We start from the raw sequence: 26,092 nt of genomic DNA, 5'->3' as shown, positions 1-26,092 counted from the left end.
TTTTCACAGAGGCCAGCCAATAGTTATTCCAGCCTTCTGCCAAGATTTCAAAAACGAAAAGGAGCAGAAGCTCCATAATCTAGATGTCAAAAGAGCTGTACTAGCGTACCTTGAGGCAACGGAAAGTTTTAGAAAGACTGATAAACTTTTCGTTCAATTTCAGGGGCAGGCCAAAGGAAGGGCCGCTTCTAAAGATGCAATCGCCCGGTGGCTCAGGAGAGCTGTCCAGGAGGCTTACAAGGCCATGGGCATCCCTCCTCCAGAAGGATTGAAGGCCCACTCGACGAGAGCGGTGGCATCTTCTTGGGCAGAAAGGGCGCACGCGTCAATCGAGCAGATTTGTAACGCAGCCACGTGGACTTCTGGCCATACTTTTATTAAACACTACAGGCTGGACTTTAAATGTAGTCAGGACGCAACCTTCGGTAGGAAGGTGCTCCAAGTGGTAATCCCTCCCTAAAAAAGCCCATGCCAGTTATTTGGTATTCCTCCACATGTATGCTGTCATGATGTCGAAGGGAAAACGGGAATTTTTCTTACCGATAATTCCCTTTCTTGAAGGCATCATGACAGCATACGGGCTTTCCCCCCCCCCCCCTACCGACATGATTACCCTTGTTTTGTCTAACACATGAGGTAATGTGTATGCTTATGATTTCTTTGTCTGAGGTGTGTGATGTCAAAAAAAACACACCTTCTGGTAAAGTATTCTGTCACTGTGGTTATTTGGAACGCACTGGTGTTTGGTGGAGGGGAGGTTTCTTTCATGCTCTGCCTTTTCCTGTCCCATCAGGTCAGCAGGTGAGCAACCTCCAGATGTATGCTGTCATGATGCCTTCAAGAAAGGGAATTATCGGTAAGAAAAATTCCCGTTATCTGCTCGACCGAAGCTGAGCTATGTTCGGCCCATGAGGATGCTACTGCCCTTCTAGAATGGGCTTTAAGAGCTAAGGGGATTTCCTTCCCGAGGGCCTTCTAGGACTCTCTAATGGCCAGGCGGATCCACCTGGCTATGGAGTTTTTTGCCACTTTGTTCCCTTTATTTGGGCCACTGAACTGGATGAACAGGTTGTCGTCCCGTCTCCAGTGGCTTGTCACATCGATGTAGCCTAGGACTGCTCTCCTAACGTCCAGGCAGCTTAGGGTTTTTTCTTCCTCGTTTTTAGGTTTACTAAAGAATTAGGGAATTATTATGTCTTGGGACCTATGAAAATGTGATACCACCTTTGGCATGAAGGCAGGGTCCGTTTTAAATACTAATTTGGTGTCCGTGATTTTTAGGAATGGGTGGCGAATGGACAAAGCCTGAAGCTCGCTAACCTGCCTTGTGGATGTGATGGCTACTAGGAAAACGGTCTTGATTGTAAGCATTTTTATCGGTAGTGCTTCGATCGGCTCGAATGGTTCCGCTGTCATGGCCCAATTAAGGTTCCAGTCTGGAACAAGGTTTATGGGTCTAGGTCGTAATCTAGCTGCTGCTGTCAGGAACCTGTTGACCCATCTATTGTCCGCGAACTTTGTGTCGCATATGGCGCTAAGGGCTGCAACCTGGACCTTCAGGGTACTTGGCGAGAGGCCCATCTGTAGGCCCTCCTGCAAGAACTCTAAGATCAAAAGGGATGTTTGGGATAGAATCCCCGGAATCCCTTTCCTGTCTCCATGAGGAAAACCTTCTCCAAACCTTCTGGTAGATAAGGTGGGTCGTCCTTTTTCTGCTGGACATTAACGTTTCTACCACTCTCTCTGAGAATCCCTTCCCCCTTGCTGTTAAGTGGAGTTTGTCTAAGCCCGGGTGGTTCAGTGGCCCCTGTGATAGCAGATCTGTCCAGGTAGGAAAGGTGACTGGGTCCTGAACGCTCAACGTTGTCAGAAGACCAAACCAACTTCTCTTGGGCCAGAAGGGGGTCACCAGGATTAGCGTGCATACCTGGGTTCTGAAATGTTGTAAGACTCTGGGGATCAGCGGTATCGGAGGAAAAGCGTACGCCAGCCCCTCTCCCCAGTCCTGGCCTAGGGCGTCTATTGCTATAGGACGATCTCCTGGCCGGAGGGAGAAGAAATTGCTTACTTTGGCGTTCTCCCTGGTTGCAAACAGGTCCAATTGTGGGATCCCCCACCGGTTGGTCAGGGTTCTGAATGCTTCCAGGGAGAGAGACTATTCTCCTGGGTCTATTTGCCTCCTGCTGAGAAAGTCCGCTTTTTGGTTTAGCGTCCCCTTTAAGTGTGTTGCCATGATCGAAAGGATCCGGCCCTCTGCCCAGTGGAAAATTTTCTGCGAAATGTTTTGCAGGGCAGGAGACCTTGTGCCCCCCTGGTGCCGAATATGGGCGACCGTGGTGGTATTGTCCGACAGTATCTTTATATGCTGGTTCCGTAGTGAGTTTCCTAACTGCTGTAGGACCCGCCATACGGCCTGTAGCTCTCTGTAGTTGGAGGATTGTTCTTTTACCCTTTGAGACCACGGGTCCTGAAAGAACTGGTTCCCCACATGCGCTCCCCATCCCCAGGCGCTTGTGTCCATTGTGATGTGCGTGGCTGGGTTCTGTAGCCAATGAACCCCTCTCTGCAGGTTCGCTGGGGATGTCCACCAACACAGGGATGTTTTCACTGTGTTTGGGATATACATTTTTGTCCCACGTGGATAGGACGGAGGCCTGCAGAGCTCTGGTGTGAGCCTGGGCCCATGCTACTCCGGGAATGCATGACGTCAGGCTTCCCAGGAGAGACATGGCTTCCCGAATTGTGCATGATCGTCTCTGTAGGAAGGCTTTGACCAGCCTTCGGATTTTTTGTATTTTTTCCTCAGGTAGGCAGGAGCATTGTAATTCTGAGTTGAGCGTTATGCCCAAAAACGTCTTCTTCCTGTCGGGGTCTAAGCTGGACTTTTCCCAGTTTATGATCCATCCTAGAGACTGGAGGAGTTCTAGCACTATCTCTAGGTGTTTCGGTAGTAGTTTCCTGGACTCTGCTATTATCAAAATATCGTCCAGGTAGGGTATTATTAGGATCGACTTTTTCCTCAGGTAGGTGGCTACCTCTGCCATAATTTTGGTAAAAATTCTGGGTGCTGAGGAGATCCCGAAAGGCAGGCATCTGAATTGCTCTATTCCTTTGCCCATATCCACTGCAAACCTTAGGTATCTTTGGGACCCCTTGTGGATCGGTACGTGGAAATAAGCGTCCTTCAGATCGATGGACGCCATGTAGGCCCCTTTGGGAATCAACTTTATCGTTGAAGAGATGGACTCCATTTTGAATTTTCTGTACTTGACGCAGGTGTTCAGAGGTTTCAGATTCACTATCATCCGCTGTTTCCCGCAGGGTTTTCTTACTAGGAAGAGCCTGGAATAATGGCCCTGGGTTTCCTTGTTTCGTGTTGCAGGTCCCGAACGCTTTGCCTTAGTAAGTGTAACTGTTGCCCTGAGCCTCCCGTGAGAACGAATTTCCTTCTGGGGAGGGACACCAGTTCTATCCGGTATCCCTGCTGTAAGATCTTTGGGATCCATGGGCCTTCGCAAATTGCGGCCCATTGATCCACAAAGTTCCCCAGCCTTGCCCCTACGGAGCTGGCATCAGGGTCTCTGCTTGGTCTCCCCCTGGTGGGGGTTAAAGAGGCTATTTCTTCCTCTGCCCCCTTGGGGTAACTCCAGCGGCCTGTCTTGCCCTTACCTCGGGCTGTTGCACTGGGGTTCGGAAGAAGGTCTTCCCTCTCTGCGGCTTTTCTTTCGGGAATCCCCTCTTTTTGTTGGCCGCCTTCTCCAGGATCTTGTCTAGGTCTGGTCCGAACAAAAACTGACCGTAGAACGGGAGAGCGCATAGTTTATTTTTAGAGGCTAGGTCGCCTGACCACGATTTCAGCCATAACACTCTTCTGGCTGAGTTAGATCGGGCTGTAGCTTTTGCCGAGAGTTTAACCGTTTCGGCCGCGGCATCCGCTAGGAAATTTGTTGCCATATGCAGGATAGGTAGAGAATTTAGGATCTGTTCCCTTGGCGTTTTATTGGTTAAGTGTAGCTCCAGCTGTTCTAGCCATACCCCCAGAGTGCGCGCCACGCAAGTGGCTGCGATCCCTGGCCTAAGTATGTTTGCCGCTGCCTCCCATGATTTTTTTTAGAAGGCCTTCAGCTTTGCGATCCATAGGATCTTTTAATTGTGCGGCGTCCTCAAAGGGCAGGCTCGTCCTCCTAATTTGGCCACTGGGACGTCTACCTTGGGTACCTCCTCCCAGCTTGCGCAAACTTCCTCCTCGAATGGGTACCTTCTTTTTACACCTCTAGCAGAGAAGGAACCTGCGTCTGGTTTCTTCCACTCCTTTTGGATAATTTTAATGATATTTTTGTGGACAGGGAAGGTATGTTTACGCCTCTCCCCTAGTCCCCCAAATATCTCATCTTGTAAGGTACGTGGTTCTCTGGGCTCTTCCATTTCTAGTGTAGCCCTGACTGACTTAATTAATTCCGTTAAGTCGTCCTGATGGAAAAGGTATCTTTTGTAGTCCTCACCGTCTGAGGACTCCTCGGCCGCCTGTTCCTCTTGCTCCGATCCGATAGAACTCTCGGAGTCAGAAGGCTCGTCGGGAACATACGCCTTTTTCTGGTGGCGCCAGCTGTGATGTTAGGGCTGATCGAACCTCCTCTTTCACCAGCTTCCTAACGTCATCCAGGAATCCCCCCGATTCCTCTTTGACTAGCCTAGCTACGCACGCCTTGCATAGAGGCCTCTGGTACGTAGTTGGCAGTCTCGTCCCGCACTCCACGCATTTTTTGAGTTTTGTTCTGGGTGGGGGGAAGGTCTTTTTTTATCCCCCTGACAAAAAAGGGAAAGTATTTTTTGCGGGTAAATATGCAATTTTTCCATATACAATACATTGGATTTTGCATTTATATTTTTTGCTGCACTGGACTGCTAGACCCACTAGTCTGACAGTTGTAGCATCCTCAGCCAGGTATCATTCTAACATAGGTTAGGCTAAAAAGGCAGATGTTCAGACTGTTTCCATTCCCCTTGTTGATCCAGAGGAAGGCAAAAAAAAAAACCCCCAGAAGCCAATTTGCCCCATTTAGGTGAAAAAATTCCTTCCCGACTCCATAATGGCAGTCAGAATAATCCCTGGATCAGCACTTAAAAAGCTCTTACCTGACTCAAAGTCCAACAGTCAGAAGATTCCAGGATCAACAACTCTTCTGGTTATTTAGTGTCTGTCTAGTAATATCGTAGCGCTCCAAAAAGACATCTAGTGTCCTTTTAAACGCCACTGATTTTGCCATCACCATGTCCTCAGAGTTCCAGTGTCACTGCTCTCACAGTAAGGATTTGATGAACCCACATGAGATCCACAAATCAAGCCACCCAATTTAATGCAAAACAATTTAATACATGCGGTTGTGTTTCTCCCCAACACCCCCGCAGATCACACACGTGGGAAGAAATCGCAGCATGCTCCATTTTTCTGCTGATCCCACTGCACAACTTCCACTCAAGTCAATGGAAGCAGTGTGATCTGCGGCAAGCAGGAGATGCATCGAGATGAAGGAAGGAGATCCGACACTGATTAGACCAGCGCTGGATCCGGACAGGCAAGAAAATCTGTCCATGTCCGTGGCTAGATTCAACAGTGGACATTGGGCCCAAAGAATCCCCTTATGTGTTGTTATGAAACCTGCTTTCTTCTAGACGTAGCGGATGCCCTCTTGTTACCATCGCAGTCCTGGGTATAAACAGATCCTGGCAGAGATCCTTGTATCATCCCCTCATGTATTTATACAGTTATTTGATCGCCCCTTAGCCGTCTTTTTTCCAGTCCCGTCATTCCATGTATTAGTTTAGTTGCCCTTCTTTGAACCCCCTCCAGCACTGTAACATCTTTCCTGAGCACCGGAGTCCAGAATTGTACACAGTATTCCATGTGAGGCCTGACAAGTGCCTTATATAATGGAAGGATAATGTTACCATCCCTCACCCCTATACCTCTTTTAATGCACCCCAAGACTTTATTAGCTTTTGCAGCAGCTGACTGGCATTGGTTGCTCCAGTTAAGTCTACAATCCACTAGTACCCCCAGGCCTTTTCCCTAGTTGTACCCCATTTAGTGTATATTGGTGACATCCATTTCTCCTGCCCATGTGCAGAACCTTAGGCCTCCTTCACACAGACGACAAAGTCGTGCAATTTTGTAGCATTGCTACGATGCTACAAATCGCATGGTTTCCTATGGGTTCCTTCACACATGAGATGTTTTGTAGCATGCTACAAAACGACACACAAACCTCGCAGGTCCAGCGATATGCCCGCAACACGAGAGGTGTTGTAGCCCATGTTTCTCTATGGAGCCTTCCTCGCTGTTGCATCACACGAAAACACGATTTGCATGCGATGCAACTTTGACAGTAGCAGATGCTACAAAGTCGCGTGATTTTGTAGCGTCACATGCGACTTTGTAGCACTACAAACTCGCGGCATTGCTGCGAGAAAATCGCTGCGATATCGTACGGTGCAGCGATGCGATATCGCTGCGATTTTCTCGCAGCTATGCAGTGTCGCCCGTGTGAAGGAGGCCTTAGAATGAACTCCATTTGCTATTTTTCTGCCCAAGCCCCCGGCTTATCTCGGTCCGTTTGTAGCCGTACATTGTCCTCTGTTGTATTAATTGTATAATTGTGTCATCTGCAATTATTGATATATTACTGTGCAGCCCCTCTATCAGGTCGTTGATAAATATGTTGAACAGAATGGGGCCTAATACTGAGCCCTAATTCACAGGAGCAGGTAAGGCTATAGTATTTACAATTATGCCCTTCACCGTTAGACTAAAATAATAATTTTTATTAAGATCCTTTTTAAAAAGACATATATGGGCTATAAAGACTCACAAAACATACATACAAAGGGATGTAACATTATCCCTTCCACACAACAATTCGTATAGTCTTTTAGTCAAGAGGTCCCAATGGTTATGGATAATGGGAGTACCCCGTGATCTTGACAGATACTGATCATATGCACTAAGTATGATCAAAAAATGGATAGACCCATACGGTTAGACTCAGATCTTTTTGAGAGACTCATTCGTATTTTTCAGATCATATCAGTACGAGCTCAAATTCTGGCTCAACGCGTTTCCCCACAAATACGTGGTTCATCAGGAGCAGAGCCTGTATTGGGCTGACTACTTGTGTAAGTATACACACTTCTGTGTTGCGTGACAGATAGAAATCGTTTTAATGATGATCCGATAATTTATCAACCACTGACATTGAATAGATTTTTGCATATGATGTGCAGACTATTCAGCGTTATGTGCTATTTCTCAAATATAGCTTTAGAAAAAAAAAAGAAAAAATAGATATTTTCTCTTTTTCTTAGGTCAAGCCTAATTGATCCTATGTAGAATGGCGTGTCTTACAATTTGTGAGCAAATGGCTAATTGCTTAACAAGTGATAGCAGCCACCTAACTGAGATAGCAGAAGGTGCTGGAGACAGCAATTATGTCTATAATGCTCGTAACAAATCTAAAGGACAATTAGGACTGCAAATCATTAGTGTTGGCTATTAGAAACAATACAGGCGCCTAAGAGAGAAGTTAGCTCTTATTAAGTGGCAGTCTATAAAAAGTGCATAGCATCCATTGACCCATAAGGTGTCAGATGGATTAGATGCAAGGTCAGCAGTAACATAGGTAAAAATCAGCCTATGTAGAGTATAGGTAAAGCTGATCTTTTAGCCAGTTCTAAAGTAGTTAGATTGCAGAGAGCGCCAATAATTCTAATGCCTAGCAAAAAGTTTCAAGCGTATCAGGGTTGAAAAAGATAAATCAAATGATAAAGAAAATAAAAAGATGCAGCGCCTGTAGCTCTGATGGTACCCTGGTCCTTGTCTCTCCCAAAACTTGTAATCGATCATTATGGAACTATTTACATGAACAACCCTAAGACCACTCCCCCAGACAACCTGAACTTAACCAGGATAGGTCCAATTCATGGACCCCTCCCTAAAGGGTGTACCCTTAAGGGCTATATAATGCACTCAAGCTGAGATTGCCACTTATGCCTCTAGCTCACCATCAGAGCTACAGGCGCTGCATCTTTTTATTTTCTTTATCATTTGATTTATCTTTTTCAACCCTGATACGCTTGAAACTTTTTGCTAGGCATTAGAATTATTGGCGCTCTCTGCAATCTAACTACTTTAGAACTGGCTAAAAGATCAGCTTTACCTATACTCTACATAGGCTGATTTTTACCTATGTTACTGCTGACCTTGCATCTAATCCATCTGACACCTTATGGGTCAATGGATGCTATGCACTTTTTATAGACTGCCACTTAATAAGAGCTAACTTCTCTCTTAGGCGCCTGTATTGTTTCTAATAGCCAACACTAATGATTTGCAGTCCTAATTGTCCTTTAGATTTGTTACGAGCATTATAGACATAATTGCTGTCTCCAGCACCTTCTGCTATCTCAGTTAGGTGGCTGCTATCACTTGTTAAGCAATTAGCCATTTGCTCACAAATCGTAAGACACGCCATTCTACATAGGATCAATTAGGCTTGACCTAAGAAAAAGAGAAAATATCTATTTTTTCTTTTTTTTTTCTAAAGCTATATTTGAGAAATAGCACATAACGCTGAATAGTCTGCACATCATATGCAAAAATCTATTCAATGTCAGTGGTTGATAAATTATCGGATTATCATTAAAACGATTTCTATCTGTCACGCAACACAGAAGTGTGTATACTTACACAAGTAGTCAGCCCAATACAGGCTCTGCTCCTGATGAACCACGTATTTGTGGGGAAACGCGGCGAGCCCGAATTGAGCCAGAATTTGAGCTCGTACTGATCGACTCATTCGTATTTTTCAGATCATATCAAAAAGATCTGAGTCTAACCGTATGGGTCTATCCATTTTTTGATCATACTTACTGATCATATGCACTATCTGTCAAGATCACGGGGTACTCCCATTATCCATAACCATTGGGACCTCTTGACTAAAAGACTATAAGAATTGTTGTGTGGAAGGGATAATGTTACATCCCTTTGTATGTATGTTTTGTGAGTCTTTATAGCCCATATATGTCTTTTTAAAAAGGATCTTAATAAAAATTATTATTTTAGTCTATACCTGTGAAGGGCATAATACTGAGCCCTGTGGACCCCGCTAGCGACGGTGGCCCAATCAGAGTACAAACCATTTATTACCACCCTCTGCTTTCTATCTGAGCCAGTTCTTTACCCAATTACACACGTTTTCACCCAATCCGAGCTTCTCATTTTATATATCAGCCTATTATGCGGCACGGTGTCAAATGCTTTAGAGAAGTCCAGATATGAGACCAATAGATTCTCCCAGGTCCAGCCTAGAGCTTACTTCATCGTAGAAGCTGATCAGATTTGTCTGACATGATTGACCCTTCATGAACCCATGCCGGTGAGGAGTTATTCTGTTGTTCTCCTTGAGGTATTCTAGGATGGGATCTCTCAGAAACCCCTCGAATATTTTTCTAAATATTGAAGTGAGACTTACCGGCCTGTAGTTACCAGGCTCTCTTCTTGACTCTTTTGTAAATTGGAACCACATTGGCAATGCACCAATCCAAATGGTACAACCCCAGCTTCTATAGTGTCCCTAAATATAAGAAATGGCAGTCTGTCTATCACGTCACTTAGAACCATTGGGTGTATTTTAATCTTTTTAGGCGACTCTGCACTTTCTCCTGCCCTAGACACATTGCTCTATACACAAGTGCGTGGGGCCTTAGTGCCATTAGATGAAGGGCAAGATATAAAACCCTCCAGTCTGTATACTCCAAAAAAGCTTTTATAGTACGAACATACAAAACTCAAGTCCAAAAAGTCAAGTTTTATTTCCTATTCATTTTACACATTTCCTCATTGGCAGACGCAACCGTGTAAATGGTGCTGTGGAAGTTTAGCAGTCAGGTGCCCTGCGCCACTGCAAACACAGGGTAACCTTTACCTTCGGGTAGGGAGCCAGCGCCCCCCTGTAGTGGGTGCCACCATTGCAGTGTGGGATGGAAGGCTGCAGGTTTTCTACTGTCGAGGACAAGTCCTTGCTCTTAAGCCTTGATAATGGTGGGTGTAATCATCTTGGGGAAGGAGTAATATCTGCACTCTTGAGGTGGTAGGAGTTCCATCACGGTGGTGCTAATGTTTGCCTGCTTGAATCCAGCCTCCAACAGCTGCGGTACCTGAGTCTCCTGGAAAGTACAAGTGCTGGAATAAGGACCAGAGAGTCGACAAGGCAGCCGTAAAGTGGTCTAGGGCAAGCGTATTCTCCAAGACTGAATCACACATGCAGCTTTTGATGCAGTTTTCTGAGCCAAAGCCAAGAGTGGATCTTTGAAGGCAAGGCTGATCTTTCTCTGTTGCCTCCACTCCTGACTTTGGCGCTTCCAGCATTGGCACGGGTTCACACATAGCGGAGTTTTAGAAGTCACAGTGGCCTATAAGTCCTTATGAACGTTTCAACAATTCTTCACCGACAAGAACTTTGCTAATGTTAAAATTAAACTTTTATTAATCTTTCGTTAAAAAAAGGGGGGGGGGGGAGGGACCCCATGCACATTTAAACAAAACAGAAAAAGACTTTTTGAACATACAAATCTATCCTTGTGATGATTAGGATATAATTACATTGGCTATCATGCTGATTTATATATGTAGCCCAATTTATTCTTTCTTTGTTCAATACCCACATACATTACGGGTGCCACAGATAATTTATGTCTGTGACCCCACATAATGTTTGGGAACTATACACAACTGCTGTAAACGTTAAAGCAGATTAGACCTGCTACACCACGTTGTGTATAAAGATTTGCTCTTTTTGTCACATAGCACAATAAGTAAAGCAATTTTTTAGACTTTCCTCTTATCACCACAGATCAAATGGGTATAAATTCTTCAATGGAATATAAGCACCTCGTATCGTGCTTTTTGTGTGTATACACTGTCGCATCGACGCGTTTCTATGACACTACCAAAGCGTGTCACTTCCTCAGGATGGAGTGACTGTGTACACTTCAGATCGTACATGAATTATATTTTAGTTGGTACTCTCAAAATTATTTTACTTTCAGTACCCCAGTAGGCTGCACTGATAGTGACAGCTCTAGGTTGGCTGTGTCGGCATAAGAGTGAATCGCAGACGCATTATAGAAAGCAGACCCACGAATCACTATCGCCTGACACTTCCTACTCCTCTTAGCAACCAGCTTCTCCAGGGTGAATGACGACCCTGCTTGTAAGAGGTCAATGAAAATGTCCACAATTGATAGCAGTGGATATTCAATACATTCACCTCTATTTGCTAAGGTTTAAGCACATACAAGCTACTAGAGCTGAGCACTTAATTTTGTGTGCATGCTAAAGAAGCACACATTTATGGGGCTTATTGATATAAATAGAGCCTCCACAGGTGTAGCCGGAATCACCTGCCAAAGCCTCAGCTGTGTAGCAAACAAAGCTTAGAAAGCCCACATTTACGGGGCAGAGAAGTAGAGAAGCCCACATTTACGGGGCAGAAAGGTTAAAGAACCCACATTTATGGGGCAAAGAGAGATTAAGGGCAAGCTGGCCGCAATATGTAGCCGACAGCCAGCGTGAGCATGGTGAGACAAAAAGCACGATACGAGGTGCTTATATTCCATTGAAGAATTTATACCCATTTGATCTGTGGTGATAAGAGGAAAGTCTAAAAAATTGCTTTACTTATTGTGCTATGTGACAAAAAGAGCAAATCTTTATACACAACGTGGTGTAGCAGGTCTAATCTGCTTTAACGTTTACAGCGTTTGTGTATAGTTCCCAAACATTACGTGGGGTCACAGACATAAATTATCTGTGGCACCCGTAATGTATGTGGGTATTGAACAAAGAAAGAATAAATTGGGCTACATATATAAATCAGCATGATAGCCAATGTAATTATATCCTAATCACCACAAGGATAGATTTGTATGTTCAAAAAGTCTTTTTCTGTTTTGTTTAAATGTGCATGGGGTCCTCCCCCCCCCCCCTTTTTTTAACGAAAGATTAATAAAAGTTTAATTTTAACATTAGCAAAGTTCTTGTCGGTGAAGAACACATAGCGGAGTTGGTGCAGATTTTCTGCAGTGGAAATTCTGCATTAAATTCAGTGTCAAAAACCACGCCAAAATCTGTATCAGTCTTCGCCCCTTCAGCCAAAACAGCAATATCGGCCACTGAACTGATCAACAGCGTCAAAATCCACAGCACAGATGCCGCTGCGGCTCCGCGACGCGGGAACGTACCCTTCATTTACATACCTGAAACATTTGTTCTATATTATTGTATTTGGTCTTCAAAAAGTCTCCCCAAGACGTCAGATTGCAGTATGTGAGGACGCCTCCGGGCTTCAGCAGCCGGTACGCATGAGCCTGGTAAAAGGAATGCACAGGTCAATGAAGGCCACCGTAACTACAGGACAGCCGATGGCGAGTTGTACCCGACCGCCCACGGACCCCTCTGATGACCCCCTTACATGCGCTACGCCAGTCCTGGAATAGAGATAAGGGGCATGCAGCGATTCGTCAAACTTTAACGACTAGGAGAGAACCAGCGCTGGTGTGAAGGATCCCGCTCACATGAACGGCTTCTTCCCCAGCAAGTAACCACGAGAGATCACGGTGGTAATACTCCAATACACACGGCCGTGACGGGAGGGACGCACGCTGTGCTGCCAGCAAGTCACTCGAGGATTGTCACACTTTGACCAATGGGGAGGAAGGGTGATTAATAATGTAGCGAGGGCCACCAGATCAGTGGCAGTCCTGACTCCGTTATACCGTACGGCACCGAGACACTCCTGCTTGGAAGTAGCGATGCTTTGTTTAAAACGGGCTCCGACGTACCCCCTACTGGGCTCCGACGTACCCCCTACTGGGCTCCGACGTACCCCCTACTGGGCTCCGACGTACCCCCTACTGGGCTCCGACGTACCCCCTACTGGGCTCCGACGTACCCCCTACTGGGCTCCGACGTACCCCCTACTGGGCTCCGACGTACCCCCTACTGGGCTCCGACGTACCCCCTACTGGGCTCCGACGTACCCCCTACTGGGCTCCGACGTACCCCCTACTGGGCTCCGACGTACCCCCTACTGGGCTCCGACGTACCCCCTACTGGGCTCCGACGTACCCCTACTGGGATCTTCCTCAGACACCCAGAGCAGACCAAGGATTGATTAAGGATTCACTTCATTTTATGCAAGCATAAAAATCATTGTTGGGGCGTTTACTAAATCGTTCATTCCCTCTCATTCACTGATACAGCGGACTGAATGATCCCATTGAACATCTAAGCTAATGAGTAGGCGGTCCCATTTGCTCAGGCGAACGATTTCTCACTGTATGTAAAATCACGCTGAAGCTACCATGCGGTCCCTGGCAAACCAAGATGGCAACACCCATCCTCTTGACTACCTAATGCACACTGGGCATTGGTGACCTATCCGCCTGATGGACCAGCATGTAGGATCTTCGGCTAGCAGTGACCGGAACGGGCCGCTCGTGAAAGACTTGAAGCAAATATTGTTGGGGAGTGCTGTGAGTTTTTCTAGGTGGGTTAAGGACTGAGTGCGCATCAAGTAGTCAGAATTGGCCATCGCCATTTTGGTTTGTCAGGGACAGGGGGTCACTTTAACCCCTTAAGGATGCGGCCTATTTTGGGCTTAAGGACGTGACAACTTTTGGGGGGGATTTTCCTGTCCACATTTCAAGAGCCATAACATTTTTTCTATAGAAAACAGGAGCGCTTGTTTATGCGACCAGCTGAGGTTCATTGGTACAGATCATTATTGTGTAACGCACATTTTTTTTCCTTGAAGTGGGTAAAGTGTTTTTTTTATAAATATTTTTTAAGTTACCACAGAAAACTTGTATTGCAATGTATCAGCATAGCAATCATGCGATCGCAGGTTCTTCTGTACTGCATTGTATTATCACTAGTGGCGGTGGGCTGATGACGTCAGAGGGCCTGCACTACTGCTGAACACTCTACATGCCTCGATCAACATTGATGGTGGTATGTTAGGCGTTAACAATGGGGATCAGCATTTTCACCAGGGGGTGGCCGTCGCTGCGGATAACACAGACTCAGAAGCTGAGCCTCTACCATGCACTGCACAGTATGCCAGTTTTCGTCCTGTTACCTCAAGTACCAGGCAGCAGGATGTAAACCTATGGCAGGACCTGAAGGGGTAACTCATGGCGGGGATTCCTTGCCAAATCTTATACACGTCCCCTCACAGCCTGCAAGAGGAAATCTTATATCCGTACGGACTAGGATGTAGAGGACTGGACTACATGACAAGAGACTAGCCGGGCCACAACTGGGCAGAGCCCAGACGGCCCTTATAAGGCTTGTTACAAGCCATGAGGTTACCTTGATAAAGTTGAACTGGTGCGTGTGCCACGTCTCATCCGACAGGGGGTAGGTGTCGTACAGAATACCTGAAGGTAATGCAGAGCAGATGAATATCAAAGCAATAAGGGGGACGCAGAACTAAAAGGAGGCGCGCACATGCTTACCATCAAAGTGACCATCCGGTAGGGTGGGCACCACATCTTCCCACAGCCCTTTCAGCGGTACGATCTGTAAAGCATTAAGAGGCTTTATTCCTTACCATTTCATCAGCGTCCTCCAACATGTCCCCCCCGGCCGAGCATGTGACACCCCCGCTGGCTGCAGGGCCGTGTACTCTTATCTGCTTGCTGACCATGCAGTTCCCGGGGATGACTTTGCTCGCTGTCCTCTCAGACCCCTCTCTGCTTTTGTACTTTGTCCAATTTTTGTTAGGAAAGTGTTTCAAAAGCACATCCTATCTGTCCCATCTTTGCTCTCATGAACCCAATCTCCACACTCGTGCACATTGACCCTCTGCAATCCTGCAAGGCTACATGTATGGATAACGCATGCAGCGCAAAGGGGGGAAACAGAAGACCAGAGCCCCCCCGTTTAGTGGAGCGCTGCATCACTTCCAGCATCCTCTTAATGTGCGTTTGATGTTCTTCTACCTAAATGATTGTTAGCAGACGTGTAGATAGATATGAGGGGGGGGGGGGGACAAGTGATGTGAGCGGCCTCAGTACATGGAGACGGCCTCAGCACATGGAGACGGCCTCAGCACATGGAGACGGCCTCAGCACATGGAGACGGCCTCAGCACATGGAGACGGCCTCAGCACATGGAGACGGCCTCAGCACATGGAGACGGCCTCAGCACATGGAGACGGCCTCAGCACATGGAGACGGCCTCAGCACATGGAGACGGCCTCAGCACATGGAGACGGCCTCAGCACATGGAGACGGCCTCAGCACATGGAGACGGCCTCAGCACATGGAGACGGCCTCAGCACATGGAGACGGCCTCAGCACATGGAGACGGCCTCAGCACATGGAGACGGCCTCAGCACATGGAGACGGCCTCAGCACATGGAGACGGCCTCAGCACATGGAGACGGCCTCAGCACATGGAGACGGCCTCAGCACATGGAGACGGCCTCAGCACATGGAGACGGCCTCAGCACATGGAGACGGCCTCAGCACATGGAGACGGCCTCAGCACATGGAGACGGCCTCAGCACATGGAGACGGCCTCAGCACATGGAGACGGCCTCAGCACATGGAGACGGCCTCAGCACATGGAGACGGCCTCAGCACATGGAGACGGCCTCAGCACATGGAGACGGCCTCAGCACATGGAGACGGCCTCAGCACATGGAGACGGCCTCAGCACATGGAGACATTTGCCCCGACTGAGCAATCTTTCCTCTAGAGAAGTCACCCCAGCATTCAGAGTCTAGTTAGGGAACAAGAAGCCTTCAGTAGGGCTCCATTCACCCGACGGCGGACCTTCTGGCAGTAGGGAAGCACAGCAGACAACGCACTCACCTGTACCGCGGGCCACGGCAAGAAAACAACGGGGGACGTCAAGTTCTTTATGCTAGAATTCCAGCATATAAAAAAAAAAGGCACAAGTTTTGCGCCAGCCCAGCTTCTGCTCTTGCCCTGACACAGTTTCAAGAAGTGGGTGGAGCTTATCAGGAATGGCGCGGCTGCCCAGACCTAGTTTATGCATAATTTACACCAGAAAGTGGCATAAATTATGCCAGACGTTTACAGGAGGTGCTAAAATCTGCCTAATACACAAAGAGGCATGCGCAGGGGAGGCTATGCCAAGGCCAGCGTTGCAGATGCCAGTCCTAGTGAATTTCCACCAAGTACTGCGGCCCAGTGATGTTGTACGCTGCGGTCTGTAACACGACACGTAGGAGCCTTCCATCAGAGGTACATGTAAGGGGGTCTTAGCACAAGCCGTGGCTGCTGGGATGTCATGCGGGGGTGTGGCAAGTGGCGCCTCCACTCTGGACTGCGGCATGACTGCCAGCTCCCATTAGGGGCTTCCCATGTCATGGACCGCCAGGTGACTGAGCCCGTACACTTTTGGTCAATATCTTCTACAAATTCATGCAGAGAAACGTTAGAAGACATTTCCCAGAAGGTCCCCGTAGAACTACAGTAAGTTACATGCTCAGCGGGGGCCGCCTTCCCCCACGGCTGCCCTAGGGGGTGGCAGACGAGACCACGCGCCACACTATTGGATCAGTCCTAGGTTACAGGGGTGACCAGCGCCATCAGAAATGACCTTCATCTCCACTAGTGAAGCTCACAACTTGTGTTCTCCTGCAGGCCTCCATATGTGGCTTCTGGTGTAGTTGTACTATTTGTATGGTGCGATTTATTAGTGTTTTGCGCCAGCGCTGGGAGGGCTTTCTGCGTGACGAGCTGCGGCATTTATTGGTACCACTTTCGGGTGTAATATAACCCGTGTATAATAAGTGTTCCTCTCGGATGCGGCGAGGCCAAATGTATGTTACTTAAGCAGAGGGGAAAAGCGTGCAAAAATTATTTCTGTAATACACACTCAGGCCACCGGCACGCTGGGGCGCTGTGGAACAGGGATTCTTCCTGCACATGAGCGGAAGTTACAGAGGGAGGAAAAATAAAAATAATTTCAAAATTTTCCTGCGGTGTCCGCAGGGGCAGCTCCCCTTGAAGTCAATGGAAGCAGCCTGACCTGCGGCCCATCCACAATTACCACTGCAGACAGCTCATGGGTTCTGTGTCACTGACTAGTGGCGGCGCGGGAAAAGTAAACATTTGCAAAAAAATTTAAATCTGTACTGTGCATGTACGTCAGCAAGCCATGCGGACCCTCCGCAGTACAGGTGTGCAGGCGGTCTCAGAGGACGTAACCCTGCTTCTGCACTGCTGGTAACAGTATTACCACTTATCATGCCGTGGCCAACCTGGCATTGACTGGCATCTTGTCATCACCACATAGTGGAGCGCCCCCCAACCCCGCCAGAACCTCGTACATGGTGCATGTAAGGGGTTAACCGTGGGGATTGGCGCTCTCAGTCACAGCTGGCTCTGGCTGCAGATGGCATGGACTTGGCTGCTGAAGTTGCGCCATTGTGTCTTAACCCACTCCTCCCCGTGACTTGCACTTGGCATATAGCTCCCATCACCCTTACACTCTTCATGCCCGAGGAGACCCCATGGTCCGTATATCAGAAGCTCCGGGATCAGTCACACCGGTACCTTGTGAGGTTGAGCTTCGGCCCATTCCTGCAGCCGCTGGAAGACCCCGTCGTTACACTCCACGATCCAGTGCTCTTCTATCTGATACTCTTCTATCTTGGTGGCTGCTATGGCCATCCCGAAGCCGAGCTCCAGCACCCGGCCGCCTGCAAGAAGCAAACCGGGTCAGACAGGGACTAGATGTAACCGTCACCACCGACTGAGCAGCGTCACCGGACCGGGAACACACATGTACAGGGGGACAGCAGATGGGACACCTCCAGGCCGGGGACCACTCACAGCTCCACAGCCCACAAGGCGTAAACTAGCAGTAATACACAAGCCTAGTACTTACAGGGTTAACACACCGACAACGCGTGTTAATATGATAACCAGCAAAAAGGGCAAATTATTTACCTAAAATGAGGTTTTTGTGCTGAAAACCCCTCTAAAGTGCACTGCTGCCCAGAGGGGTTCTCCATTTTAATTTGCTGTCCACTGCCTGTTGTCAAGTGATGTCCATCTCCAGTAAGATGAGGCGATGGAGGACTCTGCTGCCCATAGAAGTCAATGGAGAAGGAATGGGGAAAAGGGAGGCTGGAGCAGAGGGAGAGAGTCAAACAAGCCGCTGGAGCGGAGAATGAGAGCTGCAGAGGGGAGAACAGGGGATACATGCAGAATACAAGCCCCCCTAGTGGCCAGAAAGGGTAACTCCTCACATACACGGCAGCTGCTACTGAAGTCATCTGAAGGGTTGGCAAGCTGCACATGAAGGAGAGCCGGGCTGTAAGTTTAGACCTGTTACTTATACCACTGCGGGGTAGCTGCTGCCCCAGGGGGTCCGTAGACCCCTCTGTGATAGGTGGGGGTCCTGTTACTGACTTCATTACAGCTGGACATCACAGCCCTAGTGCTGCGGCAGTGCTGAGGGGGTTAACAATGGAGACGCTATGTAATAGGGCCCTGCAGTTACTAATGGGGTGCCATATGCAGCATTATCTGATTGGGAAGGGGGGGGGGGGGGGTCACTTACCTGACACTGGGTGGCTCGCGGGCGCCGTCCCGCAGGGGGTGCGCAGACTATTATGCAGGGAGTAGAATGTGTTCGCTCACAGGAGTATTTCCGTGTGATGTTGGACTGAAGACCCCCGACTCGGCCTTTCGGTGGGATTCCACTGGACAGCAGGCACAAGTACGCAGGACGCCCGCGTGGCAGATCCACTGGGCCACTATAGTGTACTGCGCACAGAGACCCGTAGCAGCGGCTGTAATATGCCGCATCAGCGATTCCCGGTTGCGTAAATTACAGGGCATTTCTGCTGCCAAGACGCACCTCTGCCCATGCGAATGACTGCCAGTCCGACGACTGCCCCGCTCACACGGCCCCCACACCTGTAGACACGACTCTGCGGTAGAAGTCACATGACTGCGCCTCGGGGGTCTGCCGCGGATTCTCCTGTGCGGCCAGTCAGTGCCAATTATTTTCATCTGATTTACAAGTCTGTGCGCAGAAAAGTCCACGTCTGACGACCCGCAGCGGGCACCACAGATCCGACCGAGACGCAAGACCCAAGAAGCAGCTGGAGTCCGAGGAGGACTATAAAAGGGAGCCGCCCCTCCCCCACAGTACAGCTGCCACCAACTGTCACTATTCTGTGCAGATAGCGAGGGGGGGGGGGGGGGGCGATCCTTAGAGGGTCAATGCATGAGATGGGGGGGGGGGGGGGGGGGGGGGAGACCATAAATGGTACACCGCTCCGAGCGGGTCACGTGCCTCGCACCGGGGTATATTGTAACTTTGTATCATACTGAGATCTATCGAACACCTGTGCATGTTGTAAGCTTGTATCACACCCCTCTATATCATGTATAGGGGAGCAGCATATATGGTATTTTTATATATTACATGGAACAAGTGTGTGCAATCCCTCCATATAAGGCGTATCTATCACCCCGGTATATATTGTACCTCCATATTACATGTATGCAGTATAAGTATATACAGCTCTACAACATGCATGCAGTAGGGATCTCTTCCATGTACGGTTACCTCTGCTCGCCGCCACCCCGGCCAGGCTGTGCATGTAGGGGGTCTCCCAGCGCTCCATCACCGGCTTGCCCATGATCTGCAGGTGGGTGTCCGTGTCATCGTAGCCGGCGGCGGCGCTGTGCCAGCCGGCCCTGCAGCTCTCCCCCTCCGTGAAGATCCTCTCTGCAGACATCGCAGCTGGCGGACCTCCGCGCGGACAGCGGCCGCGGGGTATAGGCAGGTGGGCGGGGCCCCAGGGGGCGTGGTCAGCAAGCAGACCGGCCAGCGGCTTTTAGGGTGGTGGGCGGAGCGAGCGGCGCTGGAGGCAGCCTATAACATTCCAGCTTCGATTTTCCCACTGCAGTTTTGCATATGAGAGAAGTGATGTGATTGGTCAGTGAAGCTCTGCGCCCCGCCCTGTCTGCCATAGTGTCCGTGTGACCGCGGAGCAGGGTTGTATTTATAGGGACGTAGTGCAGGCAGTGGCGGTGCCTTATAGACTGTCTGCGGTAAACCGCCGGCATTGGAAGGCATGTAGTTTGGCTTATTCCTTCTCGCTCGCGGATATGAATTGTGTTTTTCACCAGTGGAAGTAAAAGTGTATCCAGCTCTGCGCAGACAGATGTCAGCCCATCTAACGCTGTACGGCGGCGGTCCCTGCGCCATCGCTAAGCAACGGCACAGCAAAGCAAGAACCGCCGCCGCCATCCGCAATTGTGAGGAAGCCACAACCCACTGAAGGCTCCCACATGCAGAGTGCGCCCCCCTGAGGGAGCGTCCCGCCTCATTCACATGCAGAGTGCGCCCCCCTGAGGGAGCGTCCCGCCTCATTCACATGCAGAGTGCGCCCCCCTGAGGGAGCGTCCCGCCTCATTCACATGCAGAGTGCGCCCCCCTGAGGGAGCGTCCCACCTCATTCATATGCAGAGTGCGCCCCCCTGAGGGAGCGTCCCGCCTCATTCACATGCAGAGTGCGCCCCCCTGAGGGAGCGTCCCGCCTCATTCACATGCAGAGTGCGCCCCCCTGAGGGAGCGTCCCGCCTCATTCACATGCAGAGTGCGCCCCCCTGAGGGAGCGTCCCGCTTCATTCACATGCAGAGTGCGCCCCCCTGAGGGAGCGTCCCGCCTCATTCACATGCAGAGTGCGCCCCCCTGAGGGAGCGTCCCGCCTCATTCACATGCAGAGTGCGCCCCCCTGAGGGAGCGTCCCGCCTCATTCACATGCAGAGTGCGCCCCCCTGAGGGAGCGTCCCGCCTCATTCACATGCAGAGTGCGCCCCCCTGAGGGAGCGTCCCGCCTCATTCACATGCAGAGTGCGCCCCCCTGAGGGAGCGTCCCGCCTCATTCACATGCAGAGTGCGCCCCCCTGAGGGAGCGTCCCGCCTCATTCACATGCAGCTGTTCAGTCGCGATAAAACGTCAGCTGAAAATCGCGACCGGTAGAAGCGCTGATTCCGATGCGTTCGTTCACACGGGCGATATTCAGGCGCGGGATAAAACCGTCACATCCACAACCGTTTTCGGTCACTGATCTTTCTCGCTCTTGGCATATCTGTTGATGAAAAACGCAGGAAGCAGAAAAAAGGGAGGGGCGGGGCTTACCTGCGGCCACTGCGCTATTTAGACAATAGAAGGATTCCCCCCCCCCCCCCCCCCCCGCATGAGTTCCGCGCTGCAGCGTATTTTTCCGCAATACACCCGTGCGAATGGACAAGAAAACGCTAATTAATCTCGGGACTTGATCGCGGCTATTTTTCAGAATCGCGATTCTTGGGCCGGTGCGGCCGACGTGCAGACGCTCTCGTTATTGTCGCTGCTCTCCGGTCTGCCGGGCTCTGTGCCCCCCGGACTGCTCCCTGAGGGTGCGTCACACGGGGCGAAGCTGCTGCGGAACGTCTGAAGCCGACATTTGGCAGCATTTGCGCATCCAGCACAGTCAGCGCCGCTGCTGCACAGTCCGACTCCAAGGCCTCTCTCACGCAGGCGCTTTTTACCGCGACTAACACAGCATTTTAAACGCCGTGGTAATCGCTGTATCGCTGCATTGGGGTCTCGCAGACGTGTTCGATCGCGGTGCTGGACGCCGCTTTCAGCTCCGCCTGCTCTATATTTGTCCGTTTAGCGCAACTCATCACCCATCACAATTAAAGCGCGTCGCTCCCTGCGGCCGGAAACAAAAGAAAAACCACAGCAAAGCAACGTGAAGTCGCGGGCTGCGTGAGGGCGGCCTTAGGGGCCTTCACCCTTGTGAGAACATTGTGTGCTTCCTGCGATGTGAGAGTGAAGACGTAGAATTATGAGCCCCGCGCTCCTCCATGCTTTCACTCCCATCTGCACTCTCTTCACTTCGCTGGCTGTCCGCAGGCGATGAGCTGCTGGCGATAAATCACCCGCGGATCGCGCTCTGTGAGGCTTAGACTACTATGGAAAGCGCAGCGCCGGCGTCCACGAGCCGAGAACCATAGTGAGGATCTAAATGGCGGCATGCTGTGATTGGCGCGATTCTCCACGGTGAGCCTGTCAGATCTCAGAGACCTGTCAGCGCTCCCCCTCCTTCCACTAGCGATGTTCCGCCGCGGACGGGGCGCCTTATGAGATTTGTATCTTTCTGCGTCATGTTATTTATCACCTATGTGTTGCTACGGAAACGTGGTTTCAACATTAGAACGTTGTCTACTGCGAGGAAATCGCAAGCGGCAGCCATGTTTCTGTAAGAAAAAGCGCCGCTGGCGCTCAGATGGCGAGATCACGATCGCCCGTGTCGAGGAGCCCTTGGAGGCAAAATCTGTGGCTTTTGTCTCTGCTCCGGCCGTCCCGCAGCTTCGCCACCCTGAGGCTGCGTCACACGGGACGGATTAGCTGCACCCGCGGCTCCTAATCCCGGGATTAGCCAGCAAAGTGGGATTTTCTTGTTTTGTACCTTAAGGACCAGACACTTTTTAGGGATTTTCCCCATTTGTGGTTTTACTGACCTTTTTTTCCCTTTAGCTACCAACATTATTTTTGCTGCGTTTTTTTCCGTGACATATAGCGCGATTTCCTTAGTATCTTTTTCGATTACGTTTTTTTCCATTTTTAGTTTTATTTGGGGTAAAAAGCTAAAAGAAAAACGATTTTTTAAAAAAATTTCTAGTTATTATTAGTTTCAGACGCTTTGATATATAATATATATGGTTTTGAATTACAGGGCGCATACGGCGTCGTATTTGGGTTATTTTCTAAGCCCCAGTTACAGGGTGAACATCCCCTGTAGTGAAGGTAGTTACTGGCAGAGGTGATCTGGGTCTAGTATGATCTGTCAGCTCTGCTGTAGCAGGGAACCCCGGCAGTCACATGACCCCCCCCCCCCCCCCCCCCCCCCCCCCGGCTCCCATAGTGGAAGTTACACTCCCCCGCCCTGCCTCTCCTCATTGAAAATACTGCAGGGGGGTGGAGAGGAGGCAGAGAGGGGGCGGTAGCTCAGTGCACTGCTCCAGGCTTTTCCAGCTTTCTCCCCCTGCAGAGAGAGACGCCGTATATCGGCTGGGCGTGAAAACCCAGCCGATATACGGTCGTCTGAATGCGCCCTCGCTGTCATATTAACATAAGTCATTAGAAAAATGAGCACTTAAAGAGCCACGCCGGGGAATTTTTGTTTTCATTTATTGTATATCCACTATAATCACTGTATGGGGGTAATATGTAATCAGTGTATGGGGGTAATATGTAATCAGTGTATGGGGGTAATATATAATCACTGTATGAAGGTAATATGTAATCACTGTATGGGGGTAATATATAATCACTGTATGAAGGTAATATGTAATCACTGTATGGGGGTAATATATAATCACTGTATGAAGGTAATATGTAATCACTGTGTGGAGGTAATATGTAATCACTGTATGGGGGTAATATGTAATCAGTGTATATATAATCACTGTATGAAGGTAATATGTAATCACTGCATGGGGGTAATATGTAATCAGTGTATATATAATCACTGTATGAAGGTAATATGTAATCACTGTATGGGGGTAATATGTAATCTGGCTCCCCTAACTTGTTGTTGTGTGTGGCATTGTGGGAGTTTAGGAGACGTTGGGAGGCGGAGTCAAGAGTAGAGAGAGAGTGTAGAGATGGTCGGTGGAGAAGGAAGTGTCAATGGGAGGCTGAAGCTCGTTTTTGCTTCTGCCTGTGCAGATCCGCCGGCCTATCCCATTTACCGTAGGATATATCACTTTCGGGGACTGAAGCTCACAGTAATGGTTCCTGCTATGACAAGTTGGAAGAAGTAACTAGCAAGTAAGGAAAAGCAAAGTTGTGTGTTGACCCACCGTGTCAGGAGTGACCCCTGGGATAGTCTATCAGATAACTTAGACTGAAGTCACCTAGATTTCGGGAAGAAAAGTGCCTCCTAGGAAATCGAGTGTGTGTAACAGATTTGAATCAGAAGTAAGCCTTTCAACCTACTTTGTTCTTGGAAAGTCAAAGTTAGATTATGTGAGTAAAGAAAAACCATGTATCTCCGGTGTGAAAACTATTTCTTTGTCTGTGGATTCTTGTATTTAACAACGAGCAACCGTTTGCTTAAAAAGAGGTACTGGCGTCACGTGACTACACTGTTGGAACTAATTAGATATGATACGGACGGGAATAGAGGCTCTAGTATCCTGTTGGACCTCCTCTAGCTTGGATGCAAGATGTGATATGGGCGAGCATGGAGGCTCTAGTACCCTGTTGGACCACCTCTAGCTTGGATGCAAGATGTGATATGGGCGAGCATGGAGGCTCTAGTACCCTGTTGGACTACCTCTAGCAGTCCACATTTACTGTAACTAAGCCTCTAGATCACGCAAACTCGTAGGCTGTCTTAGTTGGCATCCCAGATGGTCCAATACAAGTTCTATTGGTGATAAATCTGGTGACTGGGCACCTACGGAAGTGTGACAATGTTGTGGGGGCTTCCTGTGACCCCCTCGTGTGCGCGGCCAAGCATTATCCAGCTGGAAAATGCCTCTTGGAAGCCGCCATGAGAGGAACACATGTGGCTGCAGGATACCCTCAACATATCTGTCATTCCATTGCTACAGGTGACTGACCGTTGTATGTGATGGCCCTCAGACCATCACACCAGCAGAGGGCAGTGTACTGCTTCACCACAAAAGCAGGATTGAGTCGCTCACGACGAGGTCTCCAGACACAAACACGTTCGTCATCAGTGCCCAAGCTAAACCTGGATTCATCGCTGAAGACACCCGGTTCCACTCCATAACAGTCCAATTCCGTTGCTTGTGACACCACTGCAAACGTGCGACTGTGGGTGGGTGGCAAAAGCAATACATGTAGAGGGCTCCGTGAGACCAAATGTCCTTCAGCCAAGTGCCTGGAAATGTTTCAGACAAACACATGGGTGTAACGAGGGCGCCACCTGTCTCTTAATGGCAGACAACAAAACAATTAGAGCTGCTTGTGCCTGTTGGATGTTCCTCTCTACTGGTGGTCTGTAGGGGGCATCCTGAGCCCGGTCACCTTGTGTACTCCCATCCACTGGTCCCAACACTTCCTAACAGTCTGGTCAGACACTCCTCTCTACTGGTGTTCTGTAGGGGGCATCCTGAGCCCGGTCATCTTGTGTGCCCCCATCCACTGGTCCCAACACCTTCTAACAGTCTGGTCAGACGCTCCTCCCTACTGGTGGTCTGTAGGTGGCATCCTGAGCCCGGTCACCTTGTGTGCCCTCACACATCCACTGGTCCTAACACCTCCTAACAGTCTGGTCAGACGCTCCTCCCTACTGGTGTTCTGTAGGGGGCATCCTGAGCCCGGTCATCTTGTGTGCCCCCATCCACTGGTCCCAACACCTTCTAACAGTCTGGTCAGACGCTCCTCCCTACTGGTGGTCTGTAGGGGGTGTCCTGAGCCCAGTCACCTTGTGTGCCCTCACATATCCACTGCTCCCGACAATTCCTAGAAGTCCGGTCAGAGCAGCCCAGGTGGAGGGAAATTCATCAATACGACCATCCAACTTCTCGCATTCCAAATGCCCAAGAAAATATAGCCTGCTGTGTATTTTTTTGCATGACCGAATTGTACATACAAAATATGCGCATGTGAACGAACCGATTTAAAACCAATGGGTTCTGTTCTCTGCATATTGCGCGTGCAAATTGTTTCCGAACAAATATGCTTGTATGGTACAGGACGTAGATCACATTACATGGGGTCAATGGGGTTCAGAGGGTGCACCTATTCTCTGTAAACCACTTGCGGAAGTCATGGGGTTACATTTCCAGGACAGGTTTCTCCAGTCCCGCCTGCTAGAGCGGTCATTAGATAGAGGCCTCCAATGCAGTAAAAAAGCATATGCATGGAAATTAGTCATGAAAAAGGCATATGAGCGATCACTAAGGGGTTAAGTATATGATATTGCATAACTGTTACGTAGATA

At 49.3% G+C, this 26,092-nt stretch overlaps 1 protein-coding gene across 1 annotated transcript; it reads right to left on the bottom strand.

Annotated features, from left to right (window-relative positions):
- Positions 1-9,846: 9,846 nt before the first annotated feature.
- Positions 9,847-19,889, bottom strand: GAMT (guanidinoacetate N-methyltransferase). The gene is made up of 6 exons (XM_066604712.1): positions 19,682-19,889; positions 17,653-17,798; positions 14,578-14,641; positions 14,432-14,499; positions 12,316-12,426; positions 9,847-10,224 (listed from the first exon to the last, which is right to left on the bottom strand). Exons 1-6 carry the CDS (start codon positions 19,851-19,853, stop codon positions 10,084-10,086), a joined length of 702 nt encoding a protein of 233 aa, XP_066460809.1. The 5' UTR covers positions 19,854-19,889; the 3' UTR covers positions 9,847-10,083.
- Positions 19,890-26,092: the final 6,203 nt, after the last annotated feature.

Source organism: Eleutherodactylus coqui, chromosome 5, assembly GCF_035609145.1.
Source record: "Eleutherodactylus coqui strain aEleCoq1 chromosome 5, aEleCoq1.hap1, whole genome shotgun sequence".
Lineage (NCBI taxonomy): Eukaryota > Metazoa > Chordata > Amphibia > Anura > Eleutherodactylidae > Eleutherodactylus > Eleutherodactylus coqui.
Note: the sequence above shows the minus strand (reverse complement) of the source record. Positions and strands in the feature narration are given on the sequence as shown.